General features: G+C 32.1%; 1 protein-coding gene across 6 annotated transcripts in view; it reads left to right on the top strand.

The window, feature by feature from the left end:
* The window catches only part of LOC149488404 (homeotic protein antennapedia-like), a 158524-nt gene extending 155355 nt beyond the window's left edge, over nucleotides 1-3169 (top strand). For all 6 annotated transcript variants that reach the window (XM_089695044.1, XM_089695048.1, XM_089695045.1 and 3 more), the window contains one exon: nucleotides 725-3169. In XM_089695044.1, coding sequence (XP_089551170.1) covers nucleotides 725-975 — 251 coding nt within the window. In that variant the 3' untranslated portion in view covers nucleotides 976-3169. The remainder of the gene's footprint in view (nucleotides 1-724) is intronic.
* The last annotated feature ends 18296 nt before the right edge of the window (nucleotides 3170-21465 follow it).

The raw sequence follows: 21465 nt of genomic DNA, 5'->3' as shown, positions 1-21465 counted from the left end.
TTCTAAACCGTTTATAATAGGCTTCGCATCATCTCAAAGAATAATGGGTACAAAATAAAAAAGACTAAGGGCATTTTAAATTATTTTAATTGGCTTCGGTAGCGCTTTAAACCGTGTCTTCGTATAAACACAGCTTATGACATATTCCTGCAATATTGCGTGTATTTATACGACAACGGAACGATCTATCAGAATTAATAAATTATTCATTATTTTGCACCTGATGCATATTGCGATCATCTCTAGGAAAGTTTTATCTCTGACGAATTAATATTCATTTGAAGAGAATTTTACGATTTAATGAGTGTTTTAATTTTAACTTTTCAATTGTTTAAATATCTAAAAGATTTTTCAGGGTATTTGCAATACTAATACTTAAAAGTTTAACAGTCAAAGTAAATTATTAATTCTTTTAATTTAACATTCAAATAATTTCATTGAATAAGAAATTTTATTCCACCACCAAGATCAAGATAGCGAAAAAGCTTTCAAGTTCAGTTTGTCCAACGAAAAGAAATAACGAACAAGCAAAAACAATTAACAAAGTGATAAGCTCAAAACAATTTTCAATTAACTCTGTCCGATGTTCACTGTTTACAAATAACCACCATTTATCAAGGATACCTATGCAGTTTTTAATCTGGCGGGTTGCCTCGAGGCGAATGATTAAAAGCCTACCTCCTGTTACTTTTCGGAATTAACGTTTTTTTCTGTCTAATTTCAGAGCGAAAGCGGGGCCGGCAGACGTACACGCGGTACCAGACGCTCGAGCTGGAGAAGGAGTTCCATTTCAACCGGTACCTGACGCGGAGGAGACGGATCGAGATCGCCCACGCACTCTGCCTCACTGAACGGCAGATCAAGATCTGGTTCCAGAACCGCCGCATGAAGTGGAAGAAGGAGAACAAGACCAAGGGCGAGCCGGGCTCCGGAGACGAGCCGGACAACATGAGTCCGCCCACCTCGCCTCAGTAGAGCCTCCTCACCTCGCGATCGGTGAAACATCTGTTTCAGGTTAAACGACGGCCTTCAGTGTTCATTTATTTTCATATAAAAGTTGTGCACCGGTACACGAATCTGAAACGACGATCGTTACGGAGTTACTAGAACAGTTTAATTTGTATAAATTGTATGTTGGACTTTTCATAATATTACATTATAACTAATACGTAACTTAGTGACTTGACATAAAGAGTAATGATAGTGTGATGAAGAGATTTTTACAATTGTTAAGTATAAATTAATTTATAGAACAATCTCAATACCAATAATTACCAAAAACGCGGTATGTATAAAACTGCGACTTTATGTGATTTCATTATTTATGTAGTTGGAAAAAATCATTATTTGAAATCTGATGAATGTGTATTCTTCTCGATTGGAATGATAATTATTTTAAAGAGCTTTGCTTTCATTTATTTTACGAATTTATTTTGCAACAAGTCTTTTATAATTTATCTAATTAGAATGGTTTGTTTTCTTTTAATGCGAGACGAGCCCTTTAAAATAATTGAACAAAATTCTTTATTTTAATGATATTGACATAAACAAAACCGTAAGGACCTCTTATAATTAACCATTGATAAGAAGGCAATTAGTATCGATATTGTTATTATTTAATATATTTGATGTTTTATTTCTAATTAAGCTATCGAAGTGCTATTCTGTACATATAAAAATGATAATTTGTAGATTTTACGACTATGTACAATTGTTTTAGTGTGAATAATATTTGATATAAATGATAAGTTCTCGTTCTATCTCACGGCGAGTATTTATTTTATTGTGAATCTTCTCTGATTTTGATTTTTACTTTGTCGAGGGGAAGGCCAGTTTTACAAGTGCAATGTATACGATTTTCGACGACACATATACGTAATTATAATAACTGATAATAATCTGATAGGAAATTTATATAAATGTAAAATTATTGCGAGTACGACATATGATTGTAATTTATTGAAATATTAATTTGTAATGTCGAACCATACAGACGTGTAAAGAATAAATGTTGAGACAGAGAAATTCACTGAAGGTTGTAATAGTTAAAGTGGAAAGTTACCTTCAATCTCGTAGGTGCAAACTTGATACTTATTTTTCTCATAATCTCTATGAAAAGTAGGTACGGGACATGTACACAGTATACCAAAGTTAGGGAATAAACTTGGTTGTTCAATGTAGACCTTTAAAGAGTAGGTGCGTCATCGAACCTTTCATATACAAGTCTTCGAGACACGATAAATGGTATTTTTATAAAATCATTGCCTAAAGAAACCGATATACGTAAAAAATTATCGAACATAATAATATTTACTTGTAACATGTTAGTTTTACTAGTAAGTACTGTTAAAGGTGTGATTTTGTCGGGATTCACGTTATACGTTCTTTAAACTATTTATTGTAAATTGTTTTTCACATAGTTTGTAGCTAGCAAAACTTTCGACTCTAAACTGTCATTGAGCCCGTTTCTTATACATAATATATTTCTTTTTAATTTGTGCTGTGTTCGTTAAGTAAATGTAAATTGTATTAACTGTATATTGTCGATATAATACACTATATTTATTTATTGATTCGCTTAACTAGATTCGCTTTTCAATACTTTTACTTGATTGGGTATGTTTTTCTATAGATATCTGGCGGGGATTTATATTCTTTATAAGATTTGCTCAAGTGTTTCGTTTATTTATTAAGCCGAATGCGCATAATATAATGTGCTAATAATTAAAAATAAGTATAAAATATGTTTGGCAATTTGAAATTATGCTTCTTTAGAAAGTTGTACCTTCCTTATTGAATCTACCTACTTCTATCACCTATGTAATAATGTACTTATACAATATGTTTTTAAAACTTTATTTAGCAATGTGCAATTTCATATGATCCCTTGCCAGATGAAAATTTAATAATTGGTTTGTAAAATTTTATAAGAAATTAATTAGGTTTTTAAAAAATAAGTTCTCACTCTAGGTCTATAGACGCAGTCCTTAAACGTTAAAAGAGTCCGTAGAAAGATTAAATGAATCTAATTTGGACAATTTTATTTACCATTGTGTCCTATCGATTCGAAATTTATTGAAATATAACTATAATTAGTAATTTAATAAGGTTAGGCGAGACGATATTGTCATAAATATATAAATACATGAAATTAATAAAGCATAATGATTGTAACGAAGATTTTTATTGATTACCTTCACTTTAAAATTGTTATACCTTCTGCAAGCAATGCAAGTATTTTATAAGAATATGCTACAGTACAATTTAAGATATCGATGGTTAGATATACTTTATTCTGAAACTTGTGTACAACAATGAAATCTGCTCTCAATTGTTACAAAAATTTACACATCATAATATTATGTTGTTTATAATTAGATTTAAACTTTCCACAATACACACCACAGGTACATTACCTATAGGTACCATGAACGGTATAGGTACATTATAATATTTATTCGAGTTTAATTCCACCGCAAGCCACAAAGCAGCTAATGACAAAATAATGATTTCGCGTGAGCCTTCCGGGTCATGCCATGCGATTGGTCAACAATCACAAATTGCCTTATGTTTACCGGCTAGGTGTGGCCTAATCACTTTTTAATAATCCCATAACCAATGCAAGCCATTTTTCTTGGCCCAAGCTTGGCCAAGTTGCGCTAATGTGATTTTGACAAGTTTGAAATTGAGGCCTTAATGATTTTCGGTTATAACTATGTATTTGAAAGGCACGATGATAGATGCAGTGGCTGTTATTTTGTGTTATGATAATGTGCAATTATTATACGCTTGTTGCAGTTTTTATTTTTTTTTTTTTTTGGATAAAGAGGTCGCAATATATCTACGAAATTAAAAGTATTCAGATCTTACGATCACTGTGTTCAGATCTTACGTAGAAATAATACTCTTATAAGTTATAATAATAATTTAAATATTAAAATCCATTTGTTTTCCTGGAATATGACAATGTATGCACTTGTAGAGAAGACTCTACATACAATGACTGTATTCAATTGCTCCATTACTTTTATAATTGACATTAACACACATCCCATAATTCTTATAAGACATTCTGAACTGATTGCTGATATACATTTCTTATATAACTCGTATCGTTTGAATGTAAACGGTCAAAGGTCAGTATAAATTGGTCAGTCAGTCATCTCAGCGTTCCACAATGATAGCCAAGTGTTATTTATGAGCCCCGATGTGCCATTGCACTTCATTTAAATTGGGTTCCCGGCCATCTTGGACGGGACGTTTGATAACACGTAATTTTTGTTGTTGTTAACGTAATATTTGTATACAAATGCTATGATTAACTCATATAGATATAGATATAAAATTTAAGAAATTCTTGTCAGACATAACGGTTTTTTTTTAGTTTGTAGATAGGTTATAAAAAAGAAAAAAAGCAATCCTTTAAAACCAATAAAGATAGCGATGTTAAGACATCTGAGCACAATAAAAACGCCTTAATACGAAGACATAAATCACACACAATATTTTGAACGTCCTTGCCTCATAAAGTTTAATTTTATTGACTGCAATAAACTAAACCAATGCTTAAATCAACACTACTGTATCGACAAACACTTCATGAAGATGTCACCTCTCGTTTCCACCTGTGCACATCTCCATTTGTCAGACAGGGCCAGGGAGATCTCTGCTGCAACAGAGCAATAGTTTACAATGTGTGAATGTAGTGAATTATGTTGCGAAAATGAATCTTAATAACATGGTATAGAGTTTGAAATTGATTGCATTTTTAAATTTATAGGTTTTAAATGGGTCCTTAAATCGCAATAACGATTTGTTTATAGTTTGTTAAGCCGGCGAGCCTTTGTATGATCTTAATTTATGATGCTTTATAAAGACATTCATCATTTCGGTGTGAAAGTCCTTTCGTGATATCAGATTGCATTGTTTTATTGCCTTTTAACTGTTTCATTGTTTGCTGTTGTGACTATGGGCTTGAATTATTATCATTGAGACATGCATTTTTGATGTGTTTTTTAAATGTGTATCTATGATTGTAGAGAGTGTAGAGTTCTGCTCTAAAAATGAATTATTGTTTTAGTTTATAAACTATGATAATGTCAATTTATTATCTAAGCATGTATTCCACGATTATGAATATAAAATAATTAACACAGGTAACTTATAATATAACAATACTTTATTTTATTTTTGTAAGTAAAGGAGAATTAATTTTTCAAATTCTACATTATATTCCACAAAACACCATTCAAATAGGTAGGTACTATTATAACAATCATACAAATTAATTTTAATAATTGTCACAGCATAATGTAAACTGATTCACAAAATATTGTACGGGGCCCAATAAGAACGGATTCGAAATTCAAAAATTGGCGCGCAAGTCAGCCATTTTGTTTAGGGCGGGTTCTTCTATGCCCCGCCTCTACCACACCCAAATGACAGCCACTCGGACGCAGCCCAACTCATTTATTATATTGTACGGTAGGCGCCGCAGGTTAAAACCTGATGAATTTATTTAAAAAAATAAGAAATATTATTTATAATAAAATAAGTTTATACATGTGATAGAGGCCGACATTTTATATTTTATCTGATATCTTAAACATGAAAATGTAGGTCTTAGTATTATCTGCTTTAATTTTCAGTTTCTTATACCTCCAAGATTTAATTATTTCATAAATGAGATTTTATAAAAATACCTACTTAATAAACACAGATCTAACAGAAATAAAATAATTGTCCTATGGTAGAGTCATTTGCCACAGGTAAATGACTCTACCATTTCATTAGGTATTGGGAACTTCCAATTATAACTGTTGGTAATACTTATCTATTAAAATGATTATACTTTGCAGTTCTTTCTTGGATAGTAAAATAAAGATATCAATTGGATATAAACATGAAATCAGGCTACCTGCCTAACTCAATTTTTAAGGTAGCTAAGGTATTAACATTGACACCTTTGTATTATTTTAACGTTCTATTTACCTTTGATAGTTACAATAATTATAAACAATTATTTAAATAGAAATCTTAGAAACAATGCGAAATCAAATTTACCACATTGGTTCAAATATCTATTAATCTTTTCAGTACAATTCCTGATTGAAGAAATTACAAAAGAATCCCTCCACTTTTTGTCTCAAAGAAAACAAGCTTATAATATTATATTCTATTATATTATATACCTTTTTATTTCAAAATCAATATATTTGAATCAAAAATATATTTCAAAATACTAAAAAGCAGAACTTGTTATCACCGAATACACAGCAGCCGTTGCATTTGAAGATGTCATTCACTAACATGCGATCATCTCCTTTCCTTTTATGGTGAGTTATATCTATCTATCCTTCTTCTTCTCAGCTTCATCTAGAAGCAGGACAGATGTTACGTCACAGCTTAAAGAACGTATGAATCCAACATATAGAGACCTCTACGCAGTACGCTCATCTTATAAATGTATTTAAATAGGGAGAAATTAACGAAATTCTGGTATATCAGCTTTAGTTCATATAGTTAACGTATTTTGTTGGGAATTAATTGCAAAACTTTAGCATCTGCATAATCTCTGAACTTTGACGAATAAAAATATCTTGAATGGTGTGATTTTGGAACAAAGAAAAAATTGTGTTCATAAAGACAAAGGACTGTTTGACTGCCTACGCTGCCTACACAAAATTTTGGCATGGTTGTTAGAACTACTGAACAGATTTTGATAGTTGCGAATTTAATTACTCTATAACACAATAAAAAATTAAAAACACCTTAATTGAAATAAATTATTGATTTATTTATTTTATATAAGTAGGTACTCTTAGGGATGTTGAGACTTGCGAATCCTAAAATTAAATTATCTTTCACGAGAAAAATGGTGAAACCGAGTAGGTACCTACCACCTACCTCCATGTATAGGTAAGCAATAAGCATGTATTATATAAGTAGTTTCATAAAAAGTTAGTACAGTAAAGCAAGTACATGTACATTTTTTATCTTGTAAACATAATCCGTAATTTTCACAACAACAAAGCAATACGATGAAAGCATGTAAATGATATAATCGGTCAATTACAGCTATCACAATTATAACGTCATCAAGTGAGATAATACGTTTCGATTAATGACGTTTTAATGATTATTGTAACGTTTATATGGCGTTTATATGCGAAAATTATATCATTATCATTACACATGAGGAATAACATAATGATATAAAGATGACTATAAGATATGAGTATCTGGCAATCGTCATTTTTCATGGCGAATACTTCATCGCGGTCTTACTTTTGCATTTGAGAAATAATGTATTAGTATGAACATTAGATTTTTTTTAATTGTGTTTAATAATTAACAGCTCTACATTAAATCTTAATACATAAATGAATCTAACATTTTTCTATAGGTATAGGATAATAGGAAATACCTACTCAACCTAAAATAGATCTTAAAAGTAATTTTATGTGTAGTACCTACCTAGGTACCTTATAGATAATTCAATTAAATATACTAAATATTACATTATCTTCACCAAAACTTCTATGAAGATCATTTTCCAAAAGAGCGAACATTAAGACTCCTTAAAAACAACATCTACGTAATTCATCCAAATTCCCATACCTAGATAGTAGATGCACATTTTTACACGATCCTATAAAAATACACAAATGTACCATTCTATACGTGGCCGAAACCGTCGGGTGTACCAAAATAGCATCCGACGGGAATAGAACGCGCTATTAGTTGCTGTTACATTGTTATGTCCATATTTATATCATCACTTGAGTATGGGTGAAGTCGGAAGGCGCTGGTCAGTTGTTATTCTTAATTAAGTTGAAATAATTATTAGCATCGACTGAAATTATTTTTGGAAATAGTATAACACGACGTAATAAAAATACTTTGTAGATGGTGAAATTACCTAAGTATAAACCTAGTACATATTATATTGTTTCACTGAGATTAACGGTGTTATTAAATAATAGGTAGGTAGGTAGGATAGGTATGTAAAAAAATCAATTCAATGTAAGTAAATACCTATGTCCTATATACTTCCCAGGTAGAAATAAGGTTTCAGCATACAATTGAAATCATGACTTCATCAACAGGGCAAGCACATCAGCAATGTTTAACCATAATTGTTAATAACATTAATAGCATAATAATTAGGTACGTAGTTATGTCTGTCTTGTATCTATCTTGTTTTCATTTCTCTCTCATTTCAAAGAAATGAAAACAACAACTTTTATATAAAAGCTTGAAAATTCGATAATATAGCTTAAATGACCTAGTTTATACGTAGTGGAATCATATTATTCTTCTTATTAAAGCTTATTTCTTCGTTCATAAATGTTTACGAAATTAAATTCAAAATCATGGCGCATATATCTATCTACTTACTGAAGCTTTTGACATATTAAGATAGATAAGCAGTCTATTCAAAGGCAACGCAAAAAGTCACTTAAAAAAAAACAGACAAAAAAAGTAATAAGGAGATTAACAAGTTAGGTTGCAAGTTAGGTACACAAAATTAATAATCAACGTTATTTGACCAAGAACCTTTTGGTTCAGCATCTATACTCGACATAGAGTCATGGTATATAAATTTTTATTCTTCCTTTTTAGTTTCTCTATAAGGTACATATTACATATTTGATATCCAGCGTTTATTATCCAGCTACTCAAAATGTTATTCTCTAAATTCACAAACGCTGCTTAATTTTCTCGATAACATAATAGGTTTTAAATAAAAAAAACTCATTTTATTCATATACTTTATAGTATCAACAGAAACATTATCTTTGTTTATACATCCGAGGCTTTAGCTACAAGATGTCAGCTGTCGAATCTTCGTAGTTTAATATCCGCTCCGGAACTCATTCTGCATGCCGCCTCTAACCCGCGTCTAAGCTGCAAAGTAAGTCTGTATCTAGCTTTCTGTTAATATAAAGAAAGCATTTTTACTGCCTAGATAAATACCCAATTTAGGGATGTATTTCTAATACGCGTATTCATTGCCAAAGATAATTTATTTGTTTTTAAGATGCGTTGATAGATATACTTAGACAAACAATACCAATTGAAATAGGTACGATTAATATTAATTATTAGGAGTGCAAAACAAATGTAATTGAATTAATTATAAAAACCATATAACTTATGTGAGACACTCATTTAAAAAAAATGTTATTTTAGATAACTTTTAGAGTAAAAACTAAACTGACTCTATTATAAAATATATCGTAAAATTTGCATAGTTATCTGTATCCAATAAAAAATAAGTTATATTCTACAGTAGGCCAAGGGAATGAGTTTGGCATTTTCACAAATAATTCCTTGACATTATGGATGAGATCTCTTTAAAAAATTATTAAATAAATTATAATATTTGCACCATTGGAATACCCACGCAGTGTTTTTCTATAATCTAATTCATAAAATTTTAGCATTTATATTTAATCAAAAATTGCAAGTACAGTTAGTTTCGAAATGTTTGTTTCAAAATTATTTGTGTAAATTACCTACTGAGTTTTTCACATCGTTAACCAGTAATATAATTTTCCATAGCTTGTAGTAAGACTTTATTTGCCCGTTTGTTGTTAATTACCCCTATACCTTTATAGTAACACCACATTACAATCTTAATAATCTATAGATTACCTCTAGAAAAATCTAAATAGAAATTATAAAATAAATTAAAATAGGTATTTGGAGAGCGAAATTTTCTTAGTTCACAGCGTCCGAAGGTAGCGGCACGCTGGGAGCAGCATGGGGTGATTCAATAAAGATAAATCCATGAGATACGGGTTTGATATAAATATATCTAGAGGATAACACTAGGAAATAATTGAGTTACTGGATAAAGCTCTACTTAACCAAAAACAGAATAATTTATTTATCTTACGCAAAGGGAATTTTCATTTCTCATACTTTTATCCTATAAAAATATCAGTTCATGTATTTGTATCTTATTAATTTAAGTGAACTTTAATTATAATTACCATTTAAACCCGAGTATAATAAAATTTTAAGACGGATTTTCTTTTGCGATTGCTTATTTTTTTTAAACCACTCAAATTTTAATTTTTTTCTTAATTTCATTTCTACGGCGTAGGTATATATATGTACACCTTAGTCTGCTGGATTGATTTCTTCTTCGTTTGCCGCCGAAATAAGCCGCAGAAAATTATTATGTATTTTACATTCCGAAAAAAAGAAAGTACAACACGGCTTACAATATTCGCTCTTTTTATCCAACAAACGATGCGAAGTTACAGCGAACAGCTAGTCAAACAATTCTCGTTTAATTAGTACAGGAATAAATGTTATGTAAGTATATTAAATAGTGTTTGCAACATAGAGCCTATCGGTTCCAAACATCAAACGAAGCGTATGAAATTAATGAAACGTCTGCTGTCTGTCTTGCACGTCGTACGTCTTTGCCGATTTATCAATTATTTTTGTACGATGATAGTTTGTCGTACAATTTGATAAACTAGCACGGAATGTAACTATTTATGATACTTTATATAACGCCCCATTAAATAACACTTAAAAGATATAGTATATCTACTATATTTCCGCACGCGGCTTCGCCCGCGTTTTCAAAGAAAACCCTGTGGGATTTTGGATAAAAAGTAACTTATGTCTTTTTCTGGGTCTTCAGCTACCTACATAGCAAATTTCATTATAATCGGTTCTGTAGTATTTGCGTGAAAGAGAAACATCCATCGAACCATCTATCCTCACAAACTTTCGCATTTATACATATATAAGGTAGTATAATATAGTACGATTTGTATAATAGAATAAAATCTACAGAGAATGATATAAAAGCGAAATGATAATTTTGTTGGAAATAATGAAATTATAATTAATTTTGCACTCAAGTGAAGTGCTTATGTAACTTAATAATAACATAAGCTGTAAGCTCAAAGACAATCACAAAGCGAGTCCTTGATGTATTACACTCACGATGAGATGGGAAAAGGATAAACGATGGGCTTGCATAAGCTTGCATCTGAGGGTGAGAGATTTGGCCTCTCGTTTTTGATTTACCATAAAAACACGTTATATTTGAAACTCTGCTTTTATTAAAATTCCTTAGACATTAAAATTCCTTAAATATAAGTCAAATGTGAGTATTTCATTTGTTTTTTATAACATAATATACCCAAAAGAATTTATGTTAAAAAATAACTACAATTTTTATGCATGATTTCTAGCAGTCGAAATTCAAAGTGCTAGAAATATGTGAATCAAAGTGAAGATGTCCAAAAAAGTTCACACTAAAACGAAGATGTCCAAAAATAAAGACACCAGAATCATAAATTACAAGAACATAGAAACCACAAGTTGGCAGCGCACTGCAGCGTGACACATCAAAAACAAAGGGCTCCGATGTATGATTAATACGGACTTCCCGAAGCCCGCTATGTGAGGATTTCCTCAGCTAATGAAATTATTTGGCTCTGGAAAATATTTAGGAGGGTCGTGATTAAACGCCGCCGTGATATGACGAGGAATTTAATTTTATTCATCTAAGGGATTTTGGCTCGACGCACGCTAATGATTTTAGCAGCTTTAGTTAACTTTATGAGATACATATTTTAACCTCTTGTTTACATATTGGATGTCGTACAAATAAAAGCAGGGTGACGTGTGATAAATAAAAACCAACGTTATTATAAAAATTGATTTGTTTGTAAATATGTATTTTGAATTTAAATTGAAGTACATGTTTAGAAGGTATACAATAATATAACAAAAGAAACAATGCATCGTATTCTTACATAAAGTAACACGATACAGTTAAAAAGGTTAAAATTGGAATAAATTATCAACGGCTACAAGTACTTAATTGGTATGAATAAGTTGTAGGTATACTGCACGAATATATTAAAATCATTTTATTGCAGTTATTTTGTAAGTATACAAGGTATATGAAACACTGAAGCTTTGCCTACGTAACATTCGAAAAAAACACGAAATTCATTAAACACTTGAATCACAGAAATAAAACTAATGATGACTATCTCCACACCCAATAAACGTGGGTAGAATCGAATTGTCACAATAACCGTTATCCGCCTTGTAAGTTGTTTGGCTTATTATGTAGATGAATTCACAGACTGTACATCTAACTATCGTGGCCAATATATCTTGATCCGCCGTCCCTCCTCAGTTTCCTTTCACTGACGCCGGTCCAACAGTGAATCATCGGTATCAACGGGGTCACAATTATTTGGCTAGTTTCTAAGGCTAAGGTGTGCGGCTCTATTGTCATGGGCAATTGATTAATGCCGTAGTTTATCTACCGATATGACAACAATGGCGTCTTTCCCAAATGCCTTAATGCGTCGTGCCTCTTAGTTGTCGAACCACCCTTGTACATGGTGTTTGATATAGGAGTAAATTTTTGTTTTTGTTTGCAGGTGCAGTGCGCGGTCAGCCGTGGAGAAGTTCCTGAAAAGAGAGAATATTTTTATAAACATATTTTTGAAATAAATTCAAATAGGTACAGTTAACAGGTTTTTGCTTTATATGAAACCCTTCATTCTTTTCTTTCCATCATCCTTAAGTTTATTTATTTAGTCCGATGAAATTAAGGATTACGATTTAATGATCTTTGTTTTTATTACAATTTAACACAAAAACAACTATTAGATTTTTTAAATTCTTTTAGCTTAGCCCTCTAGCCCCTTCTAGGCTGGCGATACATATAGTTAAAGATAACTATTAAATATGCTTGATACACATTAAATGCATATGACCAACCATCCTCTACGTCTCTACGACAAAGAATGTGTCAGTCACATTTGACAAATAGCTCAGCAGGGCTTTACCATTGTATGCAAATGTTCATTCTCATGTTTAGAACACATTTTGATAATATTGATTGATCCCAACAGTCACTTGTCCTACACTTATACCAGTTAAGTTTGATGTATGACCGGTAGTCGGGATGATTTTATGATGATATATCGTTGGAAGCTCATTGCTGTATTCGTTATAATGTACTGAGGATTCAAGAAAGGTTAAGCGTAATAAGACAGTTGAGAGTATGTTGCCATCAACGGAAGAAAAACGATCATTCAGTTGTATATAAACGATGTGACCAGAATGACCATACTTTTACAGGATCGGTCTAGAAATTATTTAACACCACAAAAAATCTATACTTAATCAAAATCAGGGCAATCGTATGATAAAGCCATGGTTAATGTAATAAGACATACAAATGATAAGAATAAAGTTTCAACCATTCTCTAAAATTACATTCAGTATTAAGGTACTTAATAAAAAAATCTTTTTCAGTTGATTAATTGCAACAGCATATTCAATATTATTATATCATACTAGCGGTCCGCCCCGGCTTCGCCCGTGGTACATATGAAAAATAGATGTTGGCCGATTCTCAGACTTACCCGATATGCACAGAAAATTTCATGAGAATCGGTCCACCCGTTTCGGAGGAGTATGCAGACTAACATTGTGACACGAGAATTTTATATATAAGATTATCCATTATATGTATTATCGTTTTGTTGTAAACAAACATTCCAACCCATCTGTATCAAAACGTTGACTGTGTAAATAACATTAGTAGCATGTTTCCAAATGTTTGGTTTCATTTGAACCCCCGTTGTCGTCGGCAGCTTTCAGCGACTCCTGATAGTCACCACGTGGTTCTACTGCTTCGTGTCAACAACTGCAAATGCGGGATAATTCAATTTTAACATGCACTCAGTGTGGAGAATGACTTATATTAGCTTATGCTATAGTTTATCTGTCCCCTTGGACAGGTGGAATAGTTTGTCTCGAGTATTGTACAGTTATGGTGGTTGAGGTACTATGTATTTATTCTTATGTACATCGACAGGAAAAATAGCTTTTTCTGAAAAAGAGCTTTGAAAAATACTTTTCGTCTGTTAATTTTTATTAATTCTGAAATAAACAACAGCCTAAAATTCCGTTTTATACCAAGATGTAGATAACGAAATGCTCAAGATATAGAAGAACGTAAGAACATTTTCTAAAGATCATCGCGTTAAATAAAGAAAAAAAAAACATTTCGTGATAAAAACAGGAAAAAAACGAATTTCATCTCGGGAAAGTAAGACTCCAAAGATCCGAAACCTTTTATAAACGTCGTATGTGATAAATATCTACGGTTTAAATTGATCCCAATGGCAAGAGATATAAAGTTAATAGTTCTCCTAAAGTTTAAATGTTTTATAGCAATATGCCACTTGAGATTTCGTTACATATCCATGACTTGTTAGAAAAGGAGGTCGCTTTATACAGAGAGGGACAGAATTATGTCATTTTGATTAATATGAAGTCATTGCTCAGAGCGGGCTGTGTACCATTGCTAAGTAATGACCACTCCATAAAGACATGGTTAAGGTTAAAAGAAAATTACTTTATCAACGCCTTGTTTTAAATAAATATCCTGTTTCAGGAAATATTATTGTTGTATCGGAAAGAAATTGAGATGTAAAGATGTTAAGATTCAGCCGCTTTATTGATTGCTACACATAACACAACTGATGTATTATTAAGTAGATATCTTTTATTGTTTCTTGATGAGCGTAATAAATGATTTTATAATGAAATATAATGAATATTTATGGACTGTGATTTAGTTTTATTCATTAACCATTTATTTGATTATAATACAAGAAAACGTTTATACCGAATCATTTGGAAGACGTGTTAGAATTTATTATGTTTGTTTTTTGCTTTGCTGCTCTACAATTTTATCAATTAGGCAGTGTTAGTAATGTATTTCTTAATTCATTTAATTCTTAATTTCTTAATATTATTAAGATACAAAATTAAAGCCCAATTAAAAACTTATTCACGTATCTACATCGGCAAAAACGTACCTAATGTATATTGTATGTCTACGACGTTCATTGGTTAAAAAGGGTTGAGCTGTCAGATTGGTCTCCCAGCAAAGCAATGACAAATGGTCTGAGATAATCTGTGACAGATCCATCTTAGTAAAAAAGCCGACGCTTGACATAGATAAATAAGATTATTCAGGTATATTTAACCTTGAATTTTAGTTTCCTGTATTAATTATGTGAATTCTCACAATGTTAGTATGATAGATTAGTATTGTTATTTCGGGTAATGATTAAGTGCGCCGTTAGCTAGAGAGCTAGCGCAAAGCTACCTGTATGTATTTGACCAGACCTGGATTTTTGTGTGTTGATTCCCCTATACCTACTATACATGAGATGAGGAGTCACTAAGCCCAGAGTGGTGGACGAGCCGCGCGCTTAGGTAAGACAGGTGGAAATTTTTGGCGAACTTTGAAACCATTTGACCACGTCTGCCATTTTGATATTTGAAAATAGATTATTATTACTATCGGAAAATAACAATGGCAGACCATTATCACGCGGATAACATTCTGGCAGACACTTATGAAAGTGCTGAAAAAAATACAATTTTGAAAGTATTTGACCAGATCTGCCATTCATATATTTTATTTATTAGGGTCTTAAAAACTTATTTTCGAAACGGCAGACATTTTCATTGCGTACAGACTTCAGCAGACAACAAAAACTAGCTACTACATGGTCAGATCTATGCATACAGTACTATCTCTGTAGCTATTTTTTTCCATATATATCAATATTATTCTCACTCTAGCCTATAGTATTTTTATTTTATATAGTTACTAGCATTCAAATAGTCTAGGTTTTATACCTGAGAGGGCTCTTTTCGGTTCCCACTCTAACGGTTATTGCCAGATGTTTTCAGTACGGATTAGATACTAGCAGATACATCACTTCCATGCAAAAGTGAAAATTACTACGCTATAAATAGCCTTAAAATCTTAATAATAATAATTATGCTTCACAGCAAGAAGAAATGTACCATATGTACCCGCACAAAGTCGATATTGTGTTGCCTACCGTTCGACTCAATGGCTAGGGTTGTAACTACCTTTAATAATTATGTATTACCAAACTAATAAACCGAGTGATGCGAAATAACCATAATTCTAAAATGATCAGGCAGGTATTTTCTTTAATCCTTCTCTGAATAATCGGTTACTAAATTGTATCGTTGAAATTATTCTTAATCGCGTAAATTTAATAAATAATCATATGGAAAACATTTTTCATTTGTTTTTTTACTTTCACGCCCAACTACTATACAATAATTACGTTGTTTCGGTATTTTGACGAGAAAACGCAGGAAACATCCGTTGTATCATTTTAGATAGATTGTATATTTTGTATCTGTAGAATTGAAATCAAAGCTATGTATATGTTGTCTCCATTCTTTTTTTATCGGATTGTTGATCCCAATGCGAATGCGTCACTTAAATTTTATAAAAGACAATTAAGAACATCAAAAATAAAGTGATACGTAAATATTTCACAGTGCAATATATTATGTAATTAAGTAATAATAATTATATATTTATGAAAAAATAATCACATCAGATTTAATAATCGCAATTGTTTTGAATGTACATATGAATAAATGATTACATCATAATAGTAATAATCACAATTGTTTTATTTCCCATTTGTTGCAACCCTAGCATATTTTCATGTAGCAGCAGAAGTACCTACACTGGCGGCGCGGCGGCCGCGGCATCGTGCGACATCAAAGGCATTGCCTTACTAGGTAAGTTTATAATGATTAACTCTTTAATAATTATTTTTGACTTTACTCATTTCTTTTATTATATAATTTACGTTTTACTTTTACAGAATCCGATTCAATAGATTATGAAGACGAGTCACACAACGCCATACGATAGTGATGATGAATGAACATTTCAATAAATGCATGCGTGTTTTTTTTATGTTGTTTTGTAATTGTTAATTGTTTCTTAAATAAAGAAATAAACTAAATATTTAAATGATGATTTGTTATTTGCAACACAACTTTATATTTGAGATTCTTTACAAAATGTATTTAGTTTTGTATCATCAAATTTATGAATTTTATTCCATAGTTTTCAAAATTAAATGTAAATGACCATAAAAACATTAATAAAGTAAATCATTGATGTAAGGTCAGGGAACGTAATACATATATACATCTGACCATGTAGAAGCTAAGTCTTGTTGACTGCTGAAGTCTGTAAAGTTTTGTTTTCTGCTGAAGTCTGTACGCAATGAAAATGTCTGCCGTTTCGAAAATAAGTTTTTAAGACCCTAATAAATAAAATATATGAATGGCAGATCTGGTCAAATACTTTCAAAATTGTATTTTTTTCAGCACTTTCATAAGTGTCTGCCAGAATGTTATCCGCGTGATAATGGTCTGCCATTGTTATTTTCCGATAGTAATAATAATCTATTTTCAAATATCAAAATGGCAGACGTGGTCAAATGGTTTCAAAGTTCGCCAAAAATTTCCACCTGTCTTACCTAAGCGCGCGGCTCGTCCACCACTCTGGGCTTAGTGACTCCTCATCTCATGTATAGTAGGTATAGGGGAATCAACACACAAAAATCCAGGTCTGGTCAAATACATACAGGTAGCTTTGCGCTAGCTCTCTAGCTACGTGTGACTCAGATATGAATGAAGATGGTTGAGCAATTTTTTGCATTTCGTATCGATCCTTGTGTATGATAAGTATACGTAATCAAAATTAATGGTTGTCCATTAATCTGGCTGGATTATTGTATTTGCATTTGAATCATGCAAATATCGTTAATCGCAGCATCCTCATGTTGGTATGACGGTAAAATAAAAAAGGATGCTTCGATTAGACATGTTAATTGCATAAATAAAACAAAGACACGTAGAATGCGGATGAAAGGGTTCAGGACAATCAATTATGTATGGCTAGGTGAGGCCACCGCGGCAGTTAGCTGAAATGGTCTCGCCATTAACGACTAATTCCTTGTCATTTGCCTGCGGCTTTACGCGACGGTCAACTGATCGCTTCTATGGCGCTGCTTTGATTGTACGTGGACCTGAAAATCATTTTCCATTTCGATGGATACTGCTAATAAATTGCCGGAGCTGTCTACTGAGATACGGCCCAAATACTCTTTAATTAAGTGAAATTTTGGTATTTGGACAAGTTTATACAAATGATTAATAAGCTCAGTCTGCTCAGAGACACTTCAAATTCTCTTGACTAGACAACCAAGCTTTATCTGTGTAATGCTTCGCTTTGATCTGGTTCATATGAAATTTACATAAAAACTTTCAAGAATAAAACAGCTTGAAGACACATCGCTAAACAGTTTACTCAGAAGATATCCTTATTTACTCCATCCCTCATATCCGTCCTATTATATCTCTCTTTTCATTCTTGAAATGATATTATCAAACAACTTTACTTAATTAAAAACCGCTTCACCCTACGCTTGACCTCATTCAACATTATAATGAAAATTCTTTACCAACGAAGGCCAAGTAAATATATAACCAGAAGCAAGACAATCGATTATGCACGGCGGGCCGAGTTCAACACTTAACGGGAATGGTCTCGCCATTACTGGGTAATCCAAGCTATTTGCCCGTGGCCACTGTTACAGTACTAGAGGTGTTTTAATTAGGATTTGTAAAACTTTATATTAAACTCTTGGTGGAGCGTGGAAGAAATTTTAATATAGGTGTAGCTTGGTAGGTATGTGTTTTTATTACTATTGGAGACATCTCCTAACGTAAGTGATATGGATATATTATTGAGTAAGTTGTTTAACAAATTGAGTAATCAAAATACGTTTTGTAATCTATACTTTTAAATATTTGAAATTATTTAGATAGTAGGTAACTACGTCAGTATCCCTTGAAATTATAATATTTTTGCTATTAGGAATGGATTTCGTCTTGGCGTAGTACGTTATGAAAATAACTGTTATTTTGAACTACCTTAACTACGTTTACCAGTATATTAATAGATGTCAATTTACTATATGAGCGTACAAATCGAATAACGATTCATATTATTCAAAGCAATTCACTCGGCATGAATAAAAATGATCATATTTACCACAATATTGCTCACTTAAAACTAATTGCTCTGTTAATTGACTCAGTCACGGCTACGAACGAGCATGCAAATATCTGTTTAACTTATCTAGCCACTTGAAGCTCCACGATCCTAAAACAAACAAATAAAGGAAAATATCTCCAGCGCGTCTTCCCCTATCAATCACCAACAATATTTGCTATTGCGCCGTAATCTGTGTGCCCAAACTTGGCTCTAGAGGGACCCGGGCCTGTATGGGATAAAGATCGACTCTCACGGAAATTATATTGATATTCAATACACAATAAATGGCCGCTGTCAAAAACTTGCTGTTCGTTCCTACGGTCATCCCTAAGCTATCTGTGTCATTTGCCATTGAAAACGCAACAACGTGCGTCCCTTTTTAACTGATTATATCGTGTAAGTATGAAAGAGATGATGCCATATAGTGGGTTTAGCGCGCCTTTGTCACAAGGACTGAACTAATTTTTCATCATACGGCCCACGACAGTTACAAATGCGGCCGAACTGTCTCCTTCTTTAATAATACTTTTTATATTTTTTCAAGGGTAGTTCGCCCTCCGTTGGCTCAGGATTTCCGTCTGCTCTAGGGAAAATTGGAAGAAGCTTAAAATGCTATTTATTTCTTAACACTCTTTAATGCATTTTTTATTAAAGAGAAATCCGCTATTTTGTGAAAACTAAAAAGTGGTTATATTCATCTCGATTAATTACCTACCAAGTACTTATACTTACCTTATTTATTCTTTTACAATTCATTAAACTTCGTGTTTTTGGAAATGGTTACGCTTTGATTTAATTACTCTTATTGGCGAATTTACACCATTTCAGTAAAAAATACAAACTAGTCTCTACTGTGGAATAACTCTAACTTCTTAATCTTACGACTACCATTACAAGAACCTTTATGTGCAGCTAATTTGCAAACAATATTATGAATCTAATTCCCAATACATATACGTATACATAGGCATCGTACCCTCCGCATTATAATTCGGCACCCCAGATCAGCGTTGCCTCCAATCAATCACTGTACGATCTGTCATGTTCGGTTTATGAGAAAAATTGTTAGACTCCCTTACTCCCTGAACACCCCAAGTTATGGTAAACAGTTGTAAGTTTATATAGTGGTTAGTGTATGGCCGATATTAATAAATTTTGTGATGGAAAATCTAGTTTTTTGGATAAATGAATTTGGTAGGTACTTATAAAAAATACCTACAACTATTATTATATTCATTTCTGTACCTATGATATCCTAAGTCCTATGTGACATGTCTTTATGCTTTATTAGTATCTACCTAATATATTTATATACTATGTACCTACATATATAAATAAAAATACTGTATGAAAACTAACTGAAACGTTTGTTCAGTCCAAGCTACGCAAAAAGCATTTTGTGCAGAGCACTTTCCTTACAATCATTTGTCTAAGAATTGGAGGGTCAATGCGGAGGTTCCCACGCCAAACCTTTTAAGATACAGGCTTATTTCCACTCTATATAAACAAAATAAGTTTAAATGAATTCTCTATAGCCAAGCCAATAAAGACTACTTTCGTGTGTCACGGTATGCTATGTAGTTTCATCAAGCTATAGGTATTTCGAGAGAGTTTCCGCTAATCGAGTAGAAAAAATATTTGCCGATTCCGCAGCCGGCTTTTTTGGCGCTGATAAATGTGGTCGGAATATATATCTGGCGATTTAGATGTAGTTTTTCCATTTATCCCGTTAGAAACCTTAATCTGCGTTCAAGTTGAATCAAAAAATAAAATCTTTGTACGCATTAAAATATCTGGAATTTACGATAGATTTCAATATCATTGACTGGTCAGGATTACTTGGGTAGATATGTCTTATTGTCATCGTTAAATAATACTATTCAAAACATGCAAAACATTGGCAAACGAAACACATCACGAAGGAAGCTCTTGCTTACACTACACCCACTTTTAAATATGTATATTTATCTATATTTATAGATAAAAACAAAATATATAATCTATAGAAAATAGACATATTACTGCAGATATAATATCCTTCGCATTACAGTGACCAGATTGGACAGATATTGAAATTCAAATGGCCACCCGTGATTTAGTATTCATTTGACGTGATGGAGGCTTTACCTCGCTTTAGGTTTCGCTAGGCGTCGCTTTCTCGTACATCATACCGTGCTACGCTTCACTCGCGAGGTGGTGATACACTGGGTGCTATCAAAATTACTATTTCTCGTAACATAGAGTTGTCTCATGTCTGTACATTATATATGGATGCGGGTCTGTCTTTTCGTGTCTGTTTATAATTTACCAAATTAAAGAACGGAATTAGAAATATGCCTAAAACAAATTTATGAATATTGACTTCTATATACTTGCGATATAATAATGTTCACGAGTTTTAATAATTATTATATTGATTTCGTACCTGAATATTTTAGTGTTCAAAATAAAATTTGATTCAAGGCATTAACGAC

The sequence above is a fragment of the Colias philodice genome, chromosome 5, assembly GCF_061535455.1.
Source record: "Colias philodice isolate Cphi_HAF_F1 chromosome 5, ilColPhil1 Martin Lab GWU primary, whole genome shotgun sequence".
Lineage (NCBI taxonomy): Eukaryota > Metazoa > Arthropoda > Insecta > Lepidoptera > Pieridae > Colias > Colias philodice.
Note: the sequence above shows the minus strand (reverse complement) of the source record. Positions and strands in the feature narration are given on the sequence as shown.